Source organism: Paramormyrops kingsleyae, chromosome 1 (genome assembly GCF_048594095.1).
Source record: "Paramormyrops kingsleyae isolate MSU_618 chromosome 1, PKINGS_0.4, whole genome shotgun sequence".
NCBI classification, from domain to species: Eukaryota; Metazoa; Chordata; class Actinopteri; order Osteoglossiformes; family Mormyridae; genus Paramormyrops; species Paramormyrops kingsleyae.
This window is the reverse complement of record NC_132797.1, coordinates 22,805,101-22,823,551: the sequence shown is the minus strand read 5'-3', so window position 1 is coordinate 22,823,551 and position 18,451 is coordinate 22,805,101. Positions and strand designations below refer to the sequence as shown.

At 43.9% G+C, this 18,451-nt stretch overlaps 1 protein-coding gene across 1 annotated transcript in view; it reads right to left on the bottom strand.

Moving 5' to 3' along the window:
• The window catches only part of gli3 (GLI family zinc finger 3), a 136,177-nt gene that overhangs the window by 32,253 nt on the left and 85,473 nt on the right, over nucleotides 1–18,451 (bottom strand). Inside the window, exons 5-6 of the mRNA XM_072711760.1 lie at nucleotides 12,080–12,285; nucleotides 7,276–7,422 (exon numbers count right to left, since the gene is read on the bottom strand). Coding sequence (XP_072567861.1) covers nucleotides 7,276–7,422; nucleotides 12,080–12,285 — 353 coding nt within the window. The remainder of the gene's footprint in view (nucleotides 1–7,275; nucleotides 7,423–12,079; nucleotides 12,286–18,451) is intronic.

Here is an 18,451-nt window from a genome sequence, read left to right as displayed (position 1 = left end):
TAGCATCCCTGTACCTTCACTGGTATCACTGTACATTTCTGGTTCCCCCGTACCTTCACTATAATTCCTGTACCCCCAGGAACCTTCAATGGCATCCATGTACCTCCACTGGGATGCCTGGACATTCTGGGATATCTCTGTGTCTTCTCATACTTTCCCTTGTGTCCCCATATCTACTTGGTTTCCAAATACCTTCGCTGGTAACCCATTCCCCCTGGGTATCTTGGACCTACCTGGTTATCCCCGTAGCTTCATTGGTGTACCTGTACCTTACTGAATATCCCTACACATTCCTGTGTATTCCCAAACCTTCCTGACTATCCCATACATTCCCTGCTATCCCTGTACCCCATAAAATATCTCTAGGTTCTTTCTGCTTACCTCTGTTGCACAGGTGTCTGTCTATAAATTAGTTCCTCTTCCAGACCCATTTAAAATGTTTTTCAAGCAGAAACCCTGACATTTGAGCACCAGATGCAACAAATCTCAATGGAAGACACAAAGTCTTACCCTCCACCCCCTACCTCTTCACCACAGCCTTTTGCAGGTACTTTCAAGGCCTGCCCATTCATCACCCAAGACGGAAGAATTGCCCAATTTGGTGACAATGGCCCCCAAGCCTGGCAGCCTCGTTGAGGAGGAGGGATGTGAGGCCCCTGGCTACTTTTTTGCTCCGCAATGGGAAGAGGACAAGCTGTGGAAAACGTGGGGCATAGGGGCTCCTTGGGGAACAACAGCTCTCCAAACTCCCATCAAAGCACTCTGCCGGCGACATCCCCCTGCTTCATGGGGTGTCTGACTGAATTTAGCTTATTTTACACGGTAAACGGTTTACCCAACATCCCCACATCTCTCTCCAGGCCTCGCAAATGAAAGATTTCAGAAGGAATCTATTTAGGCCGACGTCATGTATCAAAATGTTGCTCAAGGGAACCGGTAGAAGGAGAAGTGTGTGAGAACGTGAATCCATTTAATCTCGGGCTTGAATATATATATATATCCTTAATATTCCACAGTCCATGTTATCACTATGTTCAATAAACCTGTCCCCTCCAACATAATCAGTTGTGTGCCTGTAGTATATGGATTTTTTTTTTTACATTTCACTAGAATGCAGGAACCAAATTTAAATTAAAAGAAAAAAACAGACAGGACGCCTAAAGTGACAATGACGGCCATGTACTGTATGAAGTAAAAAATGGCTTTTGCTATCTTTTCACTGCAAGATGTCATAAACAAAATAAAAGTACAGAAAAGAAGTTTTTTTTAAGAGGGGGGTGTGTTCTATGTGTGAAGTGACACAATGGTTTTGTGACTAAGAGCCCTTTTTTTCAGCAAACAAAACCAGATTGTGCCAATTCTCCACCCCCCCCACCCATTTGCTCCCCCCCACCCCACCCCCCGCCACCAACCCCGGCTTGTCTGACACATCCAGCGATTACAGGCCTGCCATTCAGATGTAAATCGGCTGTGTGCATGTGTGTGCGTGACACGCAGGAGGCTGCGGGCAGGAGGCTGCGGGCAGGCGGCTGCGGCGTTTAATGCACCGTGCCACAGGAGAGCAGGATGGACCCGCATTGCTGTGCCTCCCCATGAAAGACGGCCTCCTCATCTCCTACGTGTTTATGCGCCTTCCAAAACAGAGGCACACACTGCAATACACATAATTACATACGTCCGTACGAACACGCATTCAATGCCCAGTTCACCTGAGCCGGGACCAGAGAATCCCCATGTTCAGTTAACTGTTTTGGTTGCTACATTTAATATCAATTTTCTATCCCATCAGAACTGCAACAGATACAAATGTTACACATATTATCCAATTCCCAGAATCACTTATACAGTACAGCTTCAGACTGGAGGCTGTTCCAGAAAGCTCCGGAGAACACCCTGGGTGAAAGTCCATCACAGGGCTTACAGTGCACACATATTAGAGTAAATATCAGTATCAGTCCAATATCAGTATCAGTCTGAAATTGACTGAAATATCAGTATCAGTCCAATATCAGTATCAGTCTAAAATTGACTGAAATATCAGTATCTGTCCAATATCAGTATCAGTCTGATGACTTGAGAAGTAAACTGGAGTACCATGAGGAAACCCAAGCCTACAGTAGAGAAAATGTAAAATCCACCTGCACAAATCTGAATTTGAATTGTGGCAGTATACCGACTGCAACCCACATTGAGAATTTAATGGTATATTTATATTAATATGTACTTATGGCTAAGTCCCAGTGCCTGTGATTGGAGGGTTGCCGGTTCGAGGCCAGCCTCGGCACATCTGCGGGTCCCTGAGTACTACTGTGGGTGGCAGCCCTTCGCGGCCAGCTTGCTCTCACCTACAGAGAGGGGGAGGCATAATAAGAGTTTCCCCACAGACAATAAAGTATCCATTGTTATTATTATTATTATTATAGGGGTAGCATTGTGGCCTCACACCACCAGGGCTGGGGGTTCAAATTCCACCTCTGCTCTGTTTGCGAAATTTGCATGTTCGCCCCCCCCCCCCTTCTGCAGTCCAGAGGCATGTTGTTAGCTTAACTACTGTAGCATCTCTACATTGCCCATAGAGTATGATTATTTGCGCATGCTTGTGCCCTGCGATGGACTGGGACAGGCTCCAGGTCCGCATGTCACTCTGACCATAATACGTGAAAAGATGCCTGCAAATGTTTCTGAGGTAGAGCTCAGAGATCCAGCAGATAAGAAAGCAGAAACGATCTTCCATACGATCTCTGTTGACTGTCAGCTTTATCCTGCCAGGTGTGAATTCTGCAGTAACACCCCCACCCCCGCCTGATTGGACCACAGGTCCTGCACTCTGCATTGGGACCGCCCCCTTTCGCCACCTGAGACAGACGTACTCCACTTGTAGGGAATTAGGGGGAGGGGCCCAGGGAGGTACCGCGCGGCAGGCGGGCCCCGTGGGATCTCTGTTTATTAATGCGCCGCCGCATGATAAATTGGCAAAAGGGATGGGGGGGGGGCATGAGAGAGGATAAGGCGCTCTCAGTGCTAAGGGTGTCCCTCTCGTTTTCCCTCTGATTTATAGACGAGATGGATGGTTAGGCAGGAGGGTCATTAATTCAAGTGGACAGGGGAGCACACAGACAGGCAAGACGAGGGCAGCTAGGAATGGAGCCCCTGCCCATTCGGACAAGGAAACCCCACGCCTCACGGCCTGACTGGCAACAGGACAGATAACCGCGGCGACGTTATTAATTAGCCTGACTAATGTGCCCGTTAATGTCGACAAGATCAGTGCGTTCCAGGTCGTAACCGTTTTGGCCCGAAATTTATTGAGTCAGCATAAGACTCCCTATCCTAGGCGGCTTGCTATCAACATGATACCATCAATAACACAATTAAGAGCTGAGTGCTCAAGTAAAAAAAGCAACCCCTGTTGGCCTGGCCCCTTAACTCCTAATTTATAAATGAAACACCTGGTGTTTCAGGTGTAAATCACATATAAATCAACACTGCTGCAAAACTAGGCAGGACTGAGGGACTGTAGCTAACTAAAGTAATATATTTATTTTCACTCATAGCAAAAAAGCTTCTGTCCTTTTTGGAGTGAAGGGCTTTATGATATGTAATATAAAATACTATAATGGCCAGAACATATTAATTTTAAGGTATAAGAGAAGACAAAAGAGGTCAGTAAAATGTATTCAAAAATTATCACATTGGTGTGATTCAATCAAAAGCCCTTGTGCTTCTTAAGGTTACGGGATTTAATTCTTAAATTAGAGCCGTGGCACAATTCGGTCCCTTAAGCGTTATGCTTGTTAGCACTTGAGGCTTCCAGAAGTTTTCTGTTTAAAGGGCATGTTAAACTATGCCTGAAGACGCAATCGAATCCCTTTGGTCAGTCGGTTGACTTTCAGCTGGCATCTGTCCTCTAAAAATCACTAACGATCCCACCTCATTAACGGAATCCTGACATTCCCACTGATGATTTTATGCACATCTTGTGGCTAGCTTGTCATCTTTACGAGATATTGCTAATAAAATTTTAGGCTACCAGCACTGCTGGCAATTATTTGTTCTAAGAACGTTTTACGGAATGTTATGATTAAGGTATGAGAATGTTCAAAGTGTCCAGCTTTCCTGATGTTCCTGGAACGTTATCCCACTAATACAACTACTACTACAACTAAGACTAATAATACAAAAACTAATGTAAGGCTTGTAGGGGAGGGTAGCGGGTAATACTGTCATCTAAAGGTAATGGGTTCAAGGCTGGATGGTGTGTTTGCAGTACATGCATATAGCACTTTTATAAAATAATATTTTGTATCATTTTATATATTTTATATATAAACATTTTTTGTATTAAAAGTATTTTGAGGTAATGATGTTATCTTGCTGACACTGACAGAACCTCTGTTAAAGTGTGAATTGTGGATATAATGTCACGTTAATGTTACAGTACGAATGTTCGCTGCCAACTTTGAGAAGACCTTCCCATAATGTTGGCTAATATTTTCAGAACATCTCCCTTTAGCTGACAGCCATCAGAAAAATTTGATTTGCTTTTGGTACTAGTCTGGGTACCTGTACAGTCATTAAACTGCCTGCTCAGTTTTGACTAAATCTTCCTAACAAATTCTGTAGTGAGAGCACCCAGTCTGTGAGACTTAGATTTTATTTCTTGTGCACATTAAATGAAAAACAATCCTACATTATACTAAATCTTCGATAAAAAAAATAGAAAACATAATTTTTCATAATTTAAGCTTCTGTGTTCATATGACTTGATATGGAATCGATGTCAGATAAAAAGGTAGCTTGTGTGTAACGTCAGTCTTAATTGGCAGACATAGACCACAGCAGTATCACTGATTGGCTTTAAAGACTAGGTGTCTGGATGCTGGGGGGAGGGGGAATGTCATGTGACCAGCTCATGTATTAAAATGGCAAACGCACCCAGACCCTGCTGCTGTACCCAGGATTGGCCCTTGCTGTTACCTGATGTCTTGTCTCCAATCATTTGACAGTGTCTTAGTCAGATCCCTGCTTCCTTTATGTAAGTCTGCCATGGTTTACAGAGCATCAGAGGACAGCAGTCTATTTGCACGATAATTTTGCACGACAGTGAACAAATTTTTCTTTTTGCACTACTTCAGGTTATTGGTCTGTTCTGCACATTAATCTTAGTACGCTGTTTCCCTTGCACTTTGCAGTCATTTACACACCATACTCCTATGCTAATGTTTTTGGTTAAGACACCTTTGCACTGTTTTCTGTAAATTTTTACCCCACAGCTTCTGAGCTGAATCATTTGTGGTGGAACAGGGAAAGAACTAAAGCTACACAGGGCTCCGGCCCCCCAGGACTGCAGTTTCACAGCCCTGATCTAGACAGTAAGTGATGTTTTGGCAGCAGTACAGTAAATAAAATAAGTCAAAATACAAAAACACGAGAAATAAAGGCATGATGTCAGAATATCTCATTTACTCAACAAATGAATGTCTGGTCAAAGCTACTAATGAAAATGAAATGAAATTTTAGCACAAAACTCACATTTAACTGTTCACTTTGAATCTTTTACTAAATTTTGAGACATTAAGAAAAAAAGATTAACACTGATGGAAGCTGGATTGCGCTCCAGCAAAGTGCGATTTGGACACAAGGAGATGGAGCTGAGCTCAACCTGGCACCGTCTATTTTTAAACCCTGGTTGCACTGGATAAAAGTGTCTGCTAAATTAATAAGCACATACGGAAGACGGATGATATTCATGAACAAGACAGAATCTTTCTTGAAAGTAATGTAGGAACAAACAGTGAACTCCAGTTGGCCAGCTCTTAACTATTAATACAGGAAAAATATGTATAGAGGCCCTTGTGGTTATTTGAAGTGCATATGTTACCATGAAGAGGGAGACAAAATCTCTGATTAAAACCAAAAAGACAGAAATAATGGATCATTAAAACGTAAACAGTTAGGAGTGGTCTCTCATTCCATAATTAAGCTCTATCTTTATAATTACATTGATGTCAACCCCAAGATACAATGAACTGGCCCAGTTATTAACAAAAGCCTCTTGATGCCCAGTTATCATTTAAAAAAATATATATCCATATATCATGAAAAGGTGCTTTAAAGTGTTAATTTCCCAGCCGTGGAACACACATTGTTAAACGGCGATGAGTTATTACCAGACACGATCACAGACGATTTGAATTAAAAAAGCCAACATCTCCATTTAAATTTGCCCCTAATTGTTTTGTTTCAGTCTATTAATCTAAAACACTGACACAGAAGAAAGGATTTCTACAGTGATGGATGATGGGACACTCCAATTCCCACTTAATAGCAATTAATTTTCGGATACTCGCGCAAGTTTGGATAGTTTTAATTAGTTTGTACGGAGTAAAAGGGTAACTTCACCCCTGATTTCTATGAAGGCGGCGACTGGCTGACTAAATACGTTCTCATCAAAGCTGAGGGGGTGGGGCGGGTGTATCTGGCCGACCTTCCAAAGATTCACTGAGCATTTAATTTCCTATTTACACTTTAAAATACCTCATTTGCATAGCCCCACTGCATACGTTCCCTGGTAGGGCGGTTTAAGACAATAGCAATTCTAAATGTGATCATTCTGTGGCGTTTAAATTAGTTTGGGTCTGACGTATTAATGTTTGATTTAGCATGGGTCTAGAGGTGTGACATTTTAGTTGTGATGTGATTTTTGGTCTATATAGTTGATTTAAATAAGCATGCATAAAACATATTCATCAAGAAACTAAAAAAAAACATTCAAACTCCTGTGCTACCCTGTCCCTTTTTTGCTTGTCTATGGATATACCTGACACTTGCTGGCATATCAAACACTCATTTGATAGGCAGTGATTTATTTCTCAGTCGGATCACTGCTGAGTTCAGTGTAGCAGTAGTAGATATTGTATTGCATAAAACTCCAGTATAGGACAAATCACCTCACAGGTGTATATTATGTCAAATCAATATTCTTTTTTTTTTTTTAAAAATCAATGACAAAGTTTGAGTAAATATGTGATGCTATTAATGAACAATTTAAACAAAGGTTTGGGTTTGAAATCTAGACAAGTGTTTGTTTATGGATACTTAAACTAAGCCTGATTTCCTTCAATACATGTAATGAACAAATCATATAATAAGAATCAGAGGATAAATTAAATAATGGCTATGGTTAAATAACATAATGAAAAAAGCAATGTCAATATTGACAAATAGGGATTCCACTTGACCCTGGGTTGGAATTTAAAGGTGACGTGCGCTTACCGTCCAGGTAATCCATATGGAGGGCCCCCGCTCCTGTCCCGGCTGTCGACACAACAGAGGGGATGAGGTCTGCGTACGAGCTGCACTGACTCCTCAATAGCGCCATCTGATGGTAGTACTCTGCCGTGCTCAGACCAGTAGGGGGCACTGGTGAGGGACAGGGCGTGTCAGGGAGGAAAGGAATACAGGAGTCAATTGCCTGAAAATGTAATGGCACATGCAAGGTGAAAGTCAGCGTCTTTTCAGCGTCTGCATCGTGTCTAAGATGAGCGACTTCTTGGCTCTCTGCTAGGGCAAGGCTACCAGTGGGTGCATAGCTAGAAACTCTGGGTCCCCTTAACATGATCAGGGGCCCTTGTAAAGTGCTGTGGCCCCTGAGTTTGACAGGAGACTCATGCCCCCACTGCACTGTACTGGTGATACCAGTTTGAATGTACAACTCAACAAAGGAACAAAAAATCTGCAGTGACATTCCTCAGCTTTAAAATAACCTCGACTCTGTCTCTTTTTTTTTTAGACAAATGAGACTTTTCCTGCTTCCTGTATAGGTTTCCCTTTCCTTTCATCCCACTTTCTTTCTGGTGTGTGTGCGCGCCCCACCGGCGCGTGTGCCGTCCGCTGCGTCCGCAGCCGGCGAGGAACGCCGGTGTTATCGTGGGGGAGCAGAGCAGCTCAAACCGCTCTCCACCGTGCTACTTAAAGCCCAATAAAACAAAAGCCCAGATCTGCCCAGATCTGCATGCATAAAGAAACAGGCCCCATCTCTCCCCCCCCCCCCCAGCTCGCTCTATCTCTGTGCCCCCCCTTCCTTAGTAATAGAGAACTAAGTCCTTGAACCGCCTCCTAAAAATAAACATCTGGCATCGTGCATCGGTATGCAAATATCTTTCCCAAGCAAAAAAAATAAAAAAATACACGTCAAAAAAAAGGAGAGAAAGAAAAAAGAGACAAAGTGCTTTTGGAGGCAAATGGGAAATCAGTTTAGCCCCATAAAATGTTATGGCTAATTCCTGCCTTTTTTTTAAGAAAGAACAAATATGGGATGATGAAAAGATCCTTTATGAAGCCTGAACGGGGTGCAGGCAATATGCATCTCTGATTGGTTCTGTAAACATAAGGAGAAATTCCAAATTAATTCGATCTGGGTATTATGTTTTTTCTGATGGGGGGGATTTCTTAATTGTCTTCATTTTTTCCAGTTTAGTGCTGCTTATGGATTGAACTATAATGTGCCTCTTTTTTTCAGGGTGGGGTGGTGGGGGTGTCCTAGCATCGATGTTTTAGCAGCAATCAGTGAGCCACCCCCTCCAGAAAGCAGTTCAAGGAACCCAAAAGGAGCTTTAATGCAAGGTGGGGCACGGGGCCTCAGTCCTATGGGACGTTCCACCACAGATGCGGGGGGACACGACAATTCTGACAGGGAAGAAAGAGAGAGAAAGAGAGTGAGACAGAGAGGTATTCCTGCCCTCCCAAATCCCTCGCATACTGGGCAGGAGCCCAACTCATGCCATCCTCAGAATCAAATCAGCTTTCCATTCATTTACTTATTTGGCCTAAAAATCAAAGCAGATTAAACTAGAAGGAGAGGAAAAAACAACAACAACAACAGCAACTGACATCTGTGGACTAACACTGCGGCAGGTTTGGGGACGGCTATTTCCTTCCTCATTTATTTATACAAGAGAGACACGACAAAACCTACACATGCTACCCGTGTTGCTGCCAGTTACATCATGAAGATGGGTAACACGTGCTCAGGTGTGTCTAGCCTGGCCCCAGGGGAGGCTGGGAATTGTAGTATCTAAGCCGCATAACTCTCCCCCCTCTCGTTCATTAAAATTTTAGTAACCTTGTGATGCTTAACGGGAAACATTGGTCCTCCTGACCAAAGTGACACAGTCACTAGCACACACCTTCAAATGTACTACAAACTTTCCTCCACCGAAACTTTAAAAAGTAGTGACCCAGTCAATTGGCATTCTAGAAAAAGGCCAGATTCACTTAACTGAAATACAGGACAATGAGCATATGCATAAATTACATACCATCCAAAGTGACACACACTTTTGAGAGAAAGCAGTATCAGACAATAGATGGAGCAATGCGGGGTTAAGGGCCTTCCTCAAGTCATTCTGCAAGGATTTCAGTCAGCAACCTTCCCATGACTGGCACAGTGTCCTAACCCTCTCAGCCTCGCACCAGCCCTGCGATGGGTCATAAAGAAGCCTTACACTGATTGATCATTTTACGCTTAGTGAGACAGGAATCTACATTAGTTATCACCTATTTAAAAACAGAACAACATTCTCTGTCACGGTGAATTATCACTTTTCCACGGCTAGTAACAGAGCGACAGCCCTTTTCACAATATAATATGACATTTACGCTACTGTGATTTTAGGAAAGTTAAACCAAAAATGTTTTCACTGCAGATCAAACATTTTAATCCTTGTGTGCGTAGTGGTTGGTGTCAGAATTCAGTTTTTGTTGCAATGTTTTCCTTTTACATTTATTTCTTTGGCAGACGACGTGTTACATGCCATCAGTGGAGAAGCTTTGCTCAAGGACCAGCAAGCAAACCACCCTGGCAGCTGTGGGATTTGAACCGGCAACCTTCTGAGTCCTCACTGAGTCACACCCTGCTCTGAGTATACTCAGTTCTACATATTCTACTACTCATTTAAAAAACTTTAATTGCCCCCTCCCCCCCCCCATCACCGACAATACACAAACTTGTCAACAGAGCCCATGAAACTTGAAGTCCAAAATGTTAACTTTAACCTGGAGGCGGGTCGAAGCCTGGTGAGTCTCTTCCTGTACGTAGACAAGGGCTACAAAGAGAGAGTGCAAAGGAGTGTGTCGCCGAAAGACACACTATTTATTTTACAGCAGCAGGACAGAGAAACAGAAAGGAGCTAAATAATTTCGTATGGCCACTGTTCCCATGGGCCGGGCGGCGGGGCTGTAATTCATCCCGCCGCGGCTCTCCGGCTTCGTTTATAATCTATCTCCCCGGACATGTTTACCTTACCGTTTCTTATTCATACATTTCTCCGGGGTTTGGCAGGACTGTGTCTGTGTGCCATTCGGCCCACTTTGAAGAATAACCCGCAAGCCATCGCTTTAGCTGGGGGGGGGGGGCTGATCTGAATGGAGGCCTTTCTGGGGACAGGGGTGTGTGTGTGTGGGAGGAGGGGGGTTGAATTGCCTAATTAGATCAGGTTCTATGAAGCTGCGCCAGAGGAGAACCCCCCCCCCCCCCATGCTTCAACAAGGACCACCTCACCCCACTTGGCCTACAGCCACCCCCACCTTTTCCCCTTCAATCTCAAAAATTCACCTAACAACAATTGACGTGGGTCCGTCCCGGCCCAGGACACAAAGCAGGGGCCCGAGTGCAGCCATTACGGGCCCTCTGCCTCCACGGGGCCACTTCTGGGGCGTTTCCAGACACACTTAAAATACTTCCTGAGAGTTTTGTCCCCACTGTTTGTATTAGCTCACTTCTGCAAAGGCATTGCCCTATATAAGGAAAATCTGCCCTTTCTGCACAGTATAAACATATTAATTACATCTGGGAGGCGGGGGAGGCGGATATAGACGACTATATGTTATATTTAAAACAAGAGCTGTTGTACGTTTCACAGCTGCTTATCCCTTTAAATCTCTTAGCGGTGGAATGCAGTCTTAAAATGGAAGGTCGAACCTCTGGAACAGGAAAAAAAAAAATTCCATTTTAATAATGGAGTCCCAGCGGCTTGGGTGGTGTTCATCATCTGGATTTATTCCTGAGCTCTCGGTTAAACGCCCCTGCTCGTATGATGCTCTCCTTGTCCCTTCCAGCAGAAAGTTTCCTCCCTGTGCTTATTCAAGGTGTAAACACACATGCCCGGATAAAAATGTAGCACTGGATCCAACTTAGATGTACTCTTACACGGTAGGAGATGTTTGAAGCATTAGCCAGCCAGTTCCAATATTCCCAATGTTTTCTAGGCCTAGAGAAATCCACGTAAATTAATAAGACTATACAATCATTGAGATGAAGTATTTTTTTCTCAACACAGACCTGCATGAATTAACACTCTGATACAGCACAAGCCCACAATCACATTAAATGTGCGGCTCATCAGATGGGCAAATTTTATTGGTTGACATCTAAGGAGATGAACAATCACGGCTTGGTTTAGATCAGACTGCAGAGAGCCGCTGGGGAACTGGCCCAGGTGAGGTGGGGCTCCCACGTAATTGAGTAATCATAGCTCCAAGTCTCAATTAAGTCTGCCGGCAGAGAGCTCATTTGGCAAAGGGGCCGCCAAGGCTCGTTTAAGCAAACGAATTCCCCTGGCCCCCTCTGATCGATTGCTCAAGCCAGGTCTCCCCGGGGCTCCCCTGGCCCCCACCCCAACCTCTACTCATGACCCCTGAAGCTGGCTTCTCTTGAACCCTGTCTGGATCATGTCCGGCCATGGCCTCGAGAGACCTTGACTGAGAAGTGAAGGCCACGACCAGTGACCTCAGAAATAACACATGTGCTTCTCGGGCTTCCCCCACACATGAGGGGTGAAAGGCTGTGGTCAGCCTTTGATCCTTCAGAACCTGCTTCTGGCTGTGCCTCTTCTGCCCGCCGAATGTGCAGTTCGTTATTTGTGCATTTGCTTGACATTCCAGAACCTCTGTAACTTAAAACTGGAAATTAATCACATTAGGTTTGACCAAATATCTGAACTAAACTGAACTGTCTCAAGCTGGTAAGGGGACTCTTAGAAAAAGCCGTGGGCCTAAATAGGGACCCTGAAGCACTCACCATCAGCTTGGCTCAGTCCCCGGGGGGCGGCGATCATTGAGAGCGAGGGACTGCTGTGCAAGGTGCGAATGTAGTCCATGTAGGGGTTGATGTACGGGTGGGGCGGATTGAACGGTGACTCCGCACCCACTGAGGGGTTCCGGTGCGGTGAGATTCGGATGAGCGAGATGTCTGAGAATGCTGGGCTTCCAGCCAGTGCAGGTGGCCTAGAATGACAAACAGAATAATACACAAAATGATTCTGGTTATATATAGTTAGTTTTGTGTGCTGCTTACCCAGTGCAACACACAATTTTTACCGATTTATAAAGCTGGATCTTACTGGAGGTTTTCATTCACATTAACTCTCGGCAGTATGACAGCTAGGCCTCTCCCCAGACATCTACAAGTAATGTTGAGGTTAGAAGGGCAATTCCTGGTATCCATTAAAATGTACTATTCCAGCTTTGCTTCGAGTTTGGCCTTGGCCGACTCTGGAACAACTTGAAATCATGTGACCAACCACACGCTATGATATGAAAGTGGCTAATGTACTTTTCAGAAAGTCTAGAACCATGGAAGGGCTGGAACACAGTGATGAGAGATACAAATGTGCAAAGAACAAGACCATATTTTCTGACTACAGGGGGTTTTGGGGCCCAAAGTCTAATCATGTCACTCCCTATCCTGCCTCAGAATAGAGATTCCCAAGGAGATTTATAGCTCCACTTTTAAGTCCGAAACTTTTTTCCAGAGATCAAAGGGTGATTCTATCACTATGTCTTTTAGGGAACAGGCTGATGTGATTTTTATAGCTACCCATCATTTTCTAATGTAAGATATATTAACTATACATGGGTATATGTGTTAGGCAGTGAAAGCAGGCAATAATGATCTATTGTACAAGATCCATTGTACGAAAATGATATCAAACTGGGCCTTTACTTAGGGCTGTAGTCTCTTTGCAGCCAAAAGGCCACATAGAAATCAGTTTGTCTTCAATAATTTTCAGACTGCTACAGTTAAAGAAAAAAGTTTTAAAACCTGCGCTATTTTAATCATATGACAAGCCAAAACACGCTTATAATGATGACCTGGTGGATAAAAATGTTCTCAGAAGGCGTTGAGAAATCCCAGGTGTACTCAATCGATTAAAACGTAATGGATGCTAGGCCAAGCCAATCGATCTGCTCCCAGCCTCATTGGTAACAGAGGCAAAATCACTCAGCAGGGAGCCAGTGCAAGAGAGGGAAAGTTCAGGCATGAATTTGGCTTGAAGTGACCTTGAGTGAGACCTCAGGGACAGCAATGGCCCAATTATGCCCCTAGCTCTTCCCTAGAGCTCCCACAATGCCCCACTTCCATCTCAGCCCCACAATTAAACATCCCCACACGTAATGTGGAACCAAGACAGCAAACTGCACACACGCAAAAAATGCACTGTTTTTCACAGAACTTTTCAGCAGGTTGAGTCCATTAAAGTCTTCCGTGATCCCTAAAAGTTCCCCCCATTTTTTTTGTTTATTGGAAGCCCCAGTAAGATTCAGCTTCTCTTCATTTTTACAGACACATACTGAAAAACCTCTGCTCCTAAACAAGCTGAAAACCAGATCCCCCTAGTGCGCTTTTACGTGGCGTGCCCGTGGGAATCTGCAGTGGCTGTCATTCCGGTCCACCCAAGGTTTTCCGGGTCAGCGGGTGGTCCATTGAGTCAGAATGTGGGAGATGAGGCAGCAGCATCCCCCAAGGCCAGAATTCTGGACCCAAATTCCTAGGTTTAGTACCCATCATTACTATAGTACATATAAAATGCAAGATTTTCACACGTTCCTGCTTCCCATTCCATATGTGAATAAACTCAGTTCAAATCCTGCATTTTAAGCACACTGGCATCCAAAGACGCAGCTAAAATTCAAGTTAAAATTTGCATACCGGCAATGTGAGAAGCCAAGAGCGAGAAGAGAATATGATTTCAAGTTAAAAGGATTCAAGCACAAAGGGATTATTTGAAAAAGAAAATATTTATGCCTGATGATGTTGATTGAAACCTTGTTCTCAAACTTCATCTAGGAAAGCGGTAAGAACAAGAATATTAGTGACTGGCACCAGACACCAATCAAGTGACAACAAGTATGTACCATTTTGTTCAACACTAAAATTTCATCTGAATTCTGGATACATTCATAAACATGTATATAAAGGTAACTGTTTAAAACACTGCAACGTTAGGCTAAACTGACGAGCAAACCTAGTTTCTTAACTGCAGACTTTCTTTTGGGCTTGCAATAAATAGGGTTTTTATGAGAATATGCCTCAGTCTTACGGTAATATACAGGAAACATTCCAAACACTGGCACGTTTGAGACGGCATTTCATCCCCAGTGTCTCAGAGGACCCCAAAACCACTGATGCACATTAATCCACATCACGGACGAGGCGAGCCCAGGCTGGGAAGGCTCTGTATCGGTTACAGCTGATTTAAGGGTTGTGCCAAATCATGCCCCGGGGAGCTCCATCCCTTCTGGTTCACTGGGATCCGCAGCAGGCGGGAACAAGCTCCGCCCATCATGTTTACAATCCCACCTCCCCTCCTGAACAGCTATATCCCAAGGTCGCGATCTAAAGGAAAACATAACTTGTCCTTTTGGCCATATGGAAGCGATTTACTGCAGATCGGCCCTTCCTGTTGGTTTTAGTGCTACAGCGTTTCTCCAGCTCTTAAAGACAACACGTGATCGCATGAAATCGTCTGCGGGGCTGACTGCATTGTGATTTTTGATGGGAGGAAATTATACGTCTATGCCTTTAGCTAAATATACAACAATGGGCACTTTCTGGTGCAACAGAAAAAAAAAAAAATGACTTGCGACGTAAACATGTGCAGATTTAGCACATGCCCAAAGAGTCATCTTAAAGCATATTTAGAGTTCCTGTCTTGATAACTTTAAGACATGACACCTGTGATCTCTGAGGAGTCAGAAGGAGAAAAACCAAAAGTAGAAATGAATATCTGGAATGAGGATCCAAACTGTGACAAAAATTTCACGTGGGGAAGCATCCAAACTTCCCAATCCCCATACAGAAGCAGAGCTGAAGTTTTGTTCTGTTAGGCAGGAGGTGCAGGTCCTTCTCAGTGCACAAACACATACACACTGCCACTACATTATATTATTACAAAAAAAATGACTTGTGTGATTTCACTGAAGAGCAAATTTCAAAAACTTACTTTGTTATTTTTGTCGTAAGACCACCAATGACCTAAAGTCAGGCTTGGGGAACCTAAACTCACTCAGTCCTCATGTATTCCAAAGAAGAACTTGCGTCACATTTTCAAGACTCACTAAGTCAGCAGAAATTTTCCTCAAAAACGCACCCCGTTTGCCGAGTGAGTTTTTTACTATTTGCTCATTTATTCAAGTTAATTACCCCAGTTAAAGGATTGCATATGCATGTAAAGTGTTCTGGGGCAAAAGGTAGAGCAAGGCACTTTGTAAAAATGAACAGAATGAAATGGAAGTGGACAGCACAATGGCTCAGTGAGTAGCACTGTTGTCCCCAAGGTCGGGGGTTCAAACCTGTTGTGTGTGGAGTTTGCATGTTCTCCCCATTTTGGGCTGGTACTCTGGTTCATCCCACACTACTAAGGGTGACTGGTGTATGATTGTATGATGTTGTATGTTTCCTATGATGGATTGCAATTTTGCCCACGGTGCCCCCAGTCTTGTGCCCTGTGTTGTCCAGGACAGGCTCCAGACCCATGTGTCTTTGTAAGCAGTCTGCAGATGGATGGAAGGATGAAAACAATGTATCAGACTGACATCTCCTGAGTTTTACGGTGACAGGTCTGATCGCTTAGCTGCTCCGACTACCTGTCGCTTCGGGTACGAAACATGGGTCCAAGCCAGGGGCCCGAGCCAGGGGCCCGAGTCAGCCAGACTGGCAGGACCGCTGGCCTGCCCTCGCCACTCCCGGTCAGGAGAGATGCACAGCTATGAAAGCAAAAGCTAGAAAACTAGAACGGCCTCTTGGCGGAAAATGCGGCGGCGCTTTAAGCTTCCTCTGTTTCCGAGATCAAAGATAGAGAGAGGGAGAGGTGTGGGGGGGCGTGGGCGGATGGGGGGAGCTGCCTGAGTGAAGGAGTGTTTCAGCGGATCTGTGTGAAAAGAATGTGTTTGTGTGTATGACAGTGTGTCTGCGTATGAGTGTGTTTCTCAGCCAACCGCCTGAAAGTCTCAATAGACTCGTCTGCGGCCCTCAGGCTCGGCGACGAAGGGAGAACGAGGCGTTTCCACGGCGTTTCCACGGCATCCGGGTTCCTCCCTGATGGACGCCTCACAACGGCTGCTGTCAAACCTCGATTTGCCTTGAACATACTACAGGTCAAAGCCCTTAAGGTGCCCTAGGCAAGCTTCACTGCCGGCGCCCCCCCCATCAGAGACAAAGTGATATCAGCTTGCTAAGTCGGTGCCCCCTCGCAAGATGCCACCCTAGGCGGCCGCCTATGTTGACCGGCACTGCTTGAGTGTGAGGTCAACACTGCTGCAGATGGTCTGAGCTCAGAACCAATCAGAGGCAGAGGGACACACTGACCCCTCCCGCACATTAAACAGCCCCTTACCAAAAGAAGGTTTAACTTTCCACTCTGTTCACAGGCAGATATAAAATGGCCTGATTATAAAGTTAACCGGGCTTAGCTACTTATCTGACACTTTCCGGATAATATGGATCTCATTCATTTTTAAATTAGTTTTTAATTTTTCGTTAACTGTGCTCACAGGCATTATCAGAATAGTGGTCAGGTTCAGCGTAACAGAAATTGTTTAGAAGGAGTGTGTGTGTCTTGTGTATTCTCAACTAGACCGAATAAAAATAGCATAAAGCAAAATCAGGGGCCTATATTACGAAGTTAGCAAGATAACTTAAACTAGACTTTATCTTTGTTCACCTGCTAAATCCTTAAATCCGACAAGTTATCTTGCTAACCCAAAAATCCAGCTTTGTAACACAGGAACCAGGACTGAGGAAGATGAAAAAATAAAATAAAAATAGAATTTCAAGTGACACTCACTTTCTAAAATTTTTATTCTGTCCATTGGTGAGGCGTAGCTGTTTAGGAAAAGTAACGACACAGAAACCAAAACATATTGTGATACTTCTACTCCGCAGGCTTTTCGCTCCAACGATAATTTGAATTAACTGTCACGTCGAGTATTTATTGTTCAAAGTCCGCGTGTGCTATAAAACAAAACCAATCCTTTCCAAACCTCAGATAAGGTTTTATCGCCAATCGTGTTCTTGCAGGGAAAATAATTCAAATGGAGGCTGCTTGATATTTGTGCCTGCCTTCACAATTTACGACAACATGGGGACTTTACATAATCATTTCATAATTAATTTATTTCAACGCGGACGTGATGAGTAAAAAAAAGCTGTTTCAAACAGAACATTTCAATATGAAAATAGCAAACATCAAACAAGCAGATAAACAATCTATCCAATTAAGCAGTGCTGCAGTAATCGGCTCAGACATATTTCTTCTCGCTGCATGGTTCTCCTTATGCAAACGTACGAGCGCATTCACGTGTTAATGGAAATGTGTGTAGGTGTAATTACCGCCGGGGAAAGACGCAGTTCAGCCTGGGTATTCCCATAAGACAATCCAGGGGTGCCAAACAGTCCGAATCGGGAGTGTGTATGTTTCTAAAGCATATGCTAGAGAGTGGGTTCGCAAAACGAGCAATCCCTAATTCCAGTGCGTATGCCATGTGCTTAAAGAAGCTGAACTTTGGGTCACCCTCATCAGAGCAGTGCCACTGTAATTTCAGGTTTCTCCAGCTGTGCTCTGATAATTTCACCTGGGTGAAATTCTGGGTAAAATCAGAGGCATGTGATCACAGAAATCCTTCATCTGACACTGTAAATTCCTCGGTGGTTCAAGGTCAAGGCTTCAGTGCTCTGGGTTAATGAAATCTCGGGCTGCACATATGCATAGTGGCATATGCAATAGAGGAACACTGCCACATCATTATCTATATATGTATCTTTGCAGCCAATAAAATGATCTGTCTCTGTACCTGTATTCAGATAGAATACTGTACCAGAAGTGGATGTAGTTTTTGCCAGAATTCCTGTCAAATTTGTATTTTCTAACCTAATATTCCCTGGTAATGCAACAGTTGTGTCTTAGCTAAGTTTTAGAAACTGTCTGACCCTCCCCCCCCCCAAACCAGGAGACATTAAATTTGAAAGATTTGTTTTTGCTTTAGAAATAGAAACTTTTTACAATAAAGCTAAATAGAAGGACAACCTTCAGTTGAAAGGAATAGTTTTAAACTCCGGTGACGCAACATTCACGCTTGCTGATGTTAACATTATTGCAGCTTGCTAAGGAAA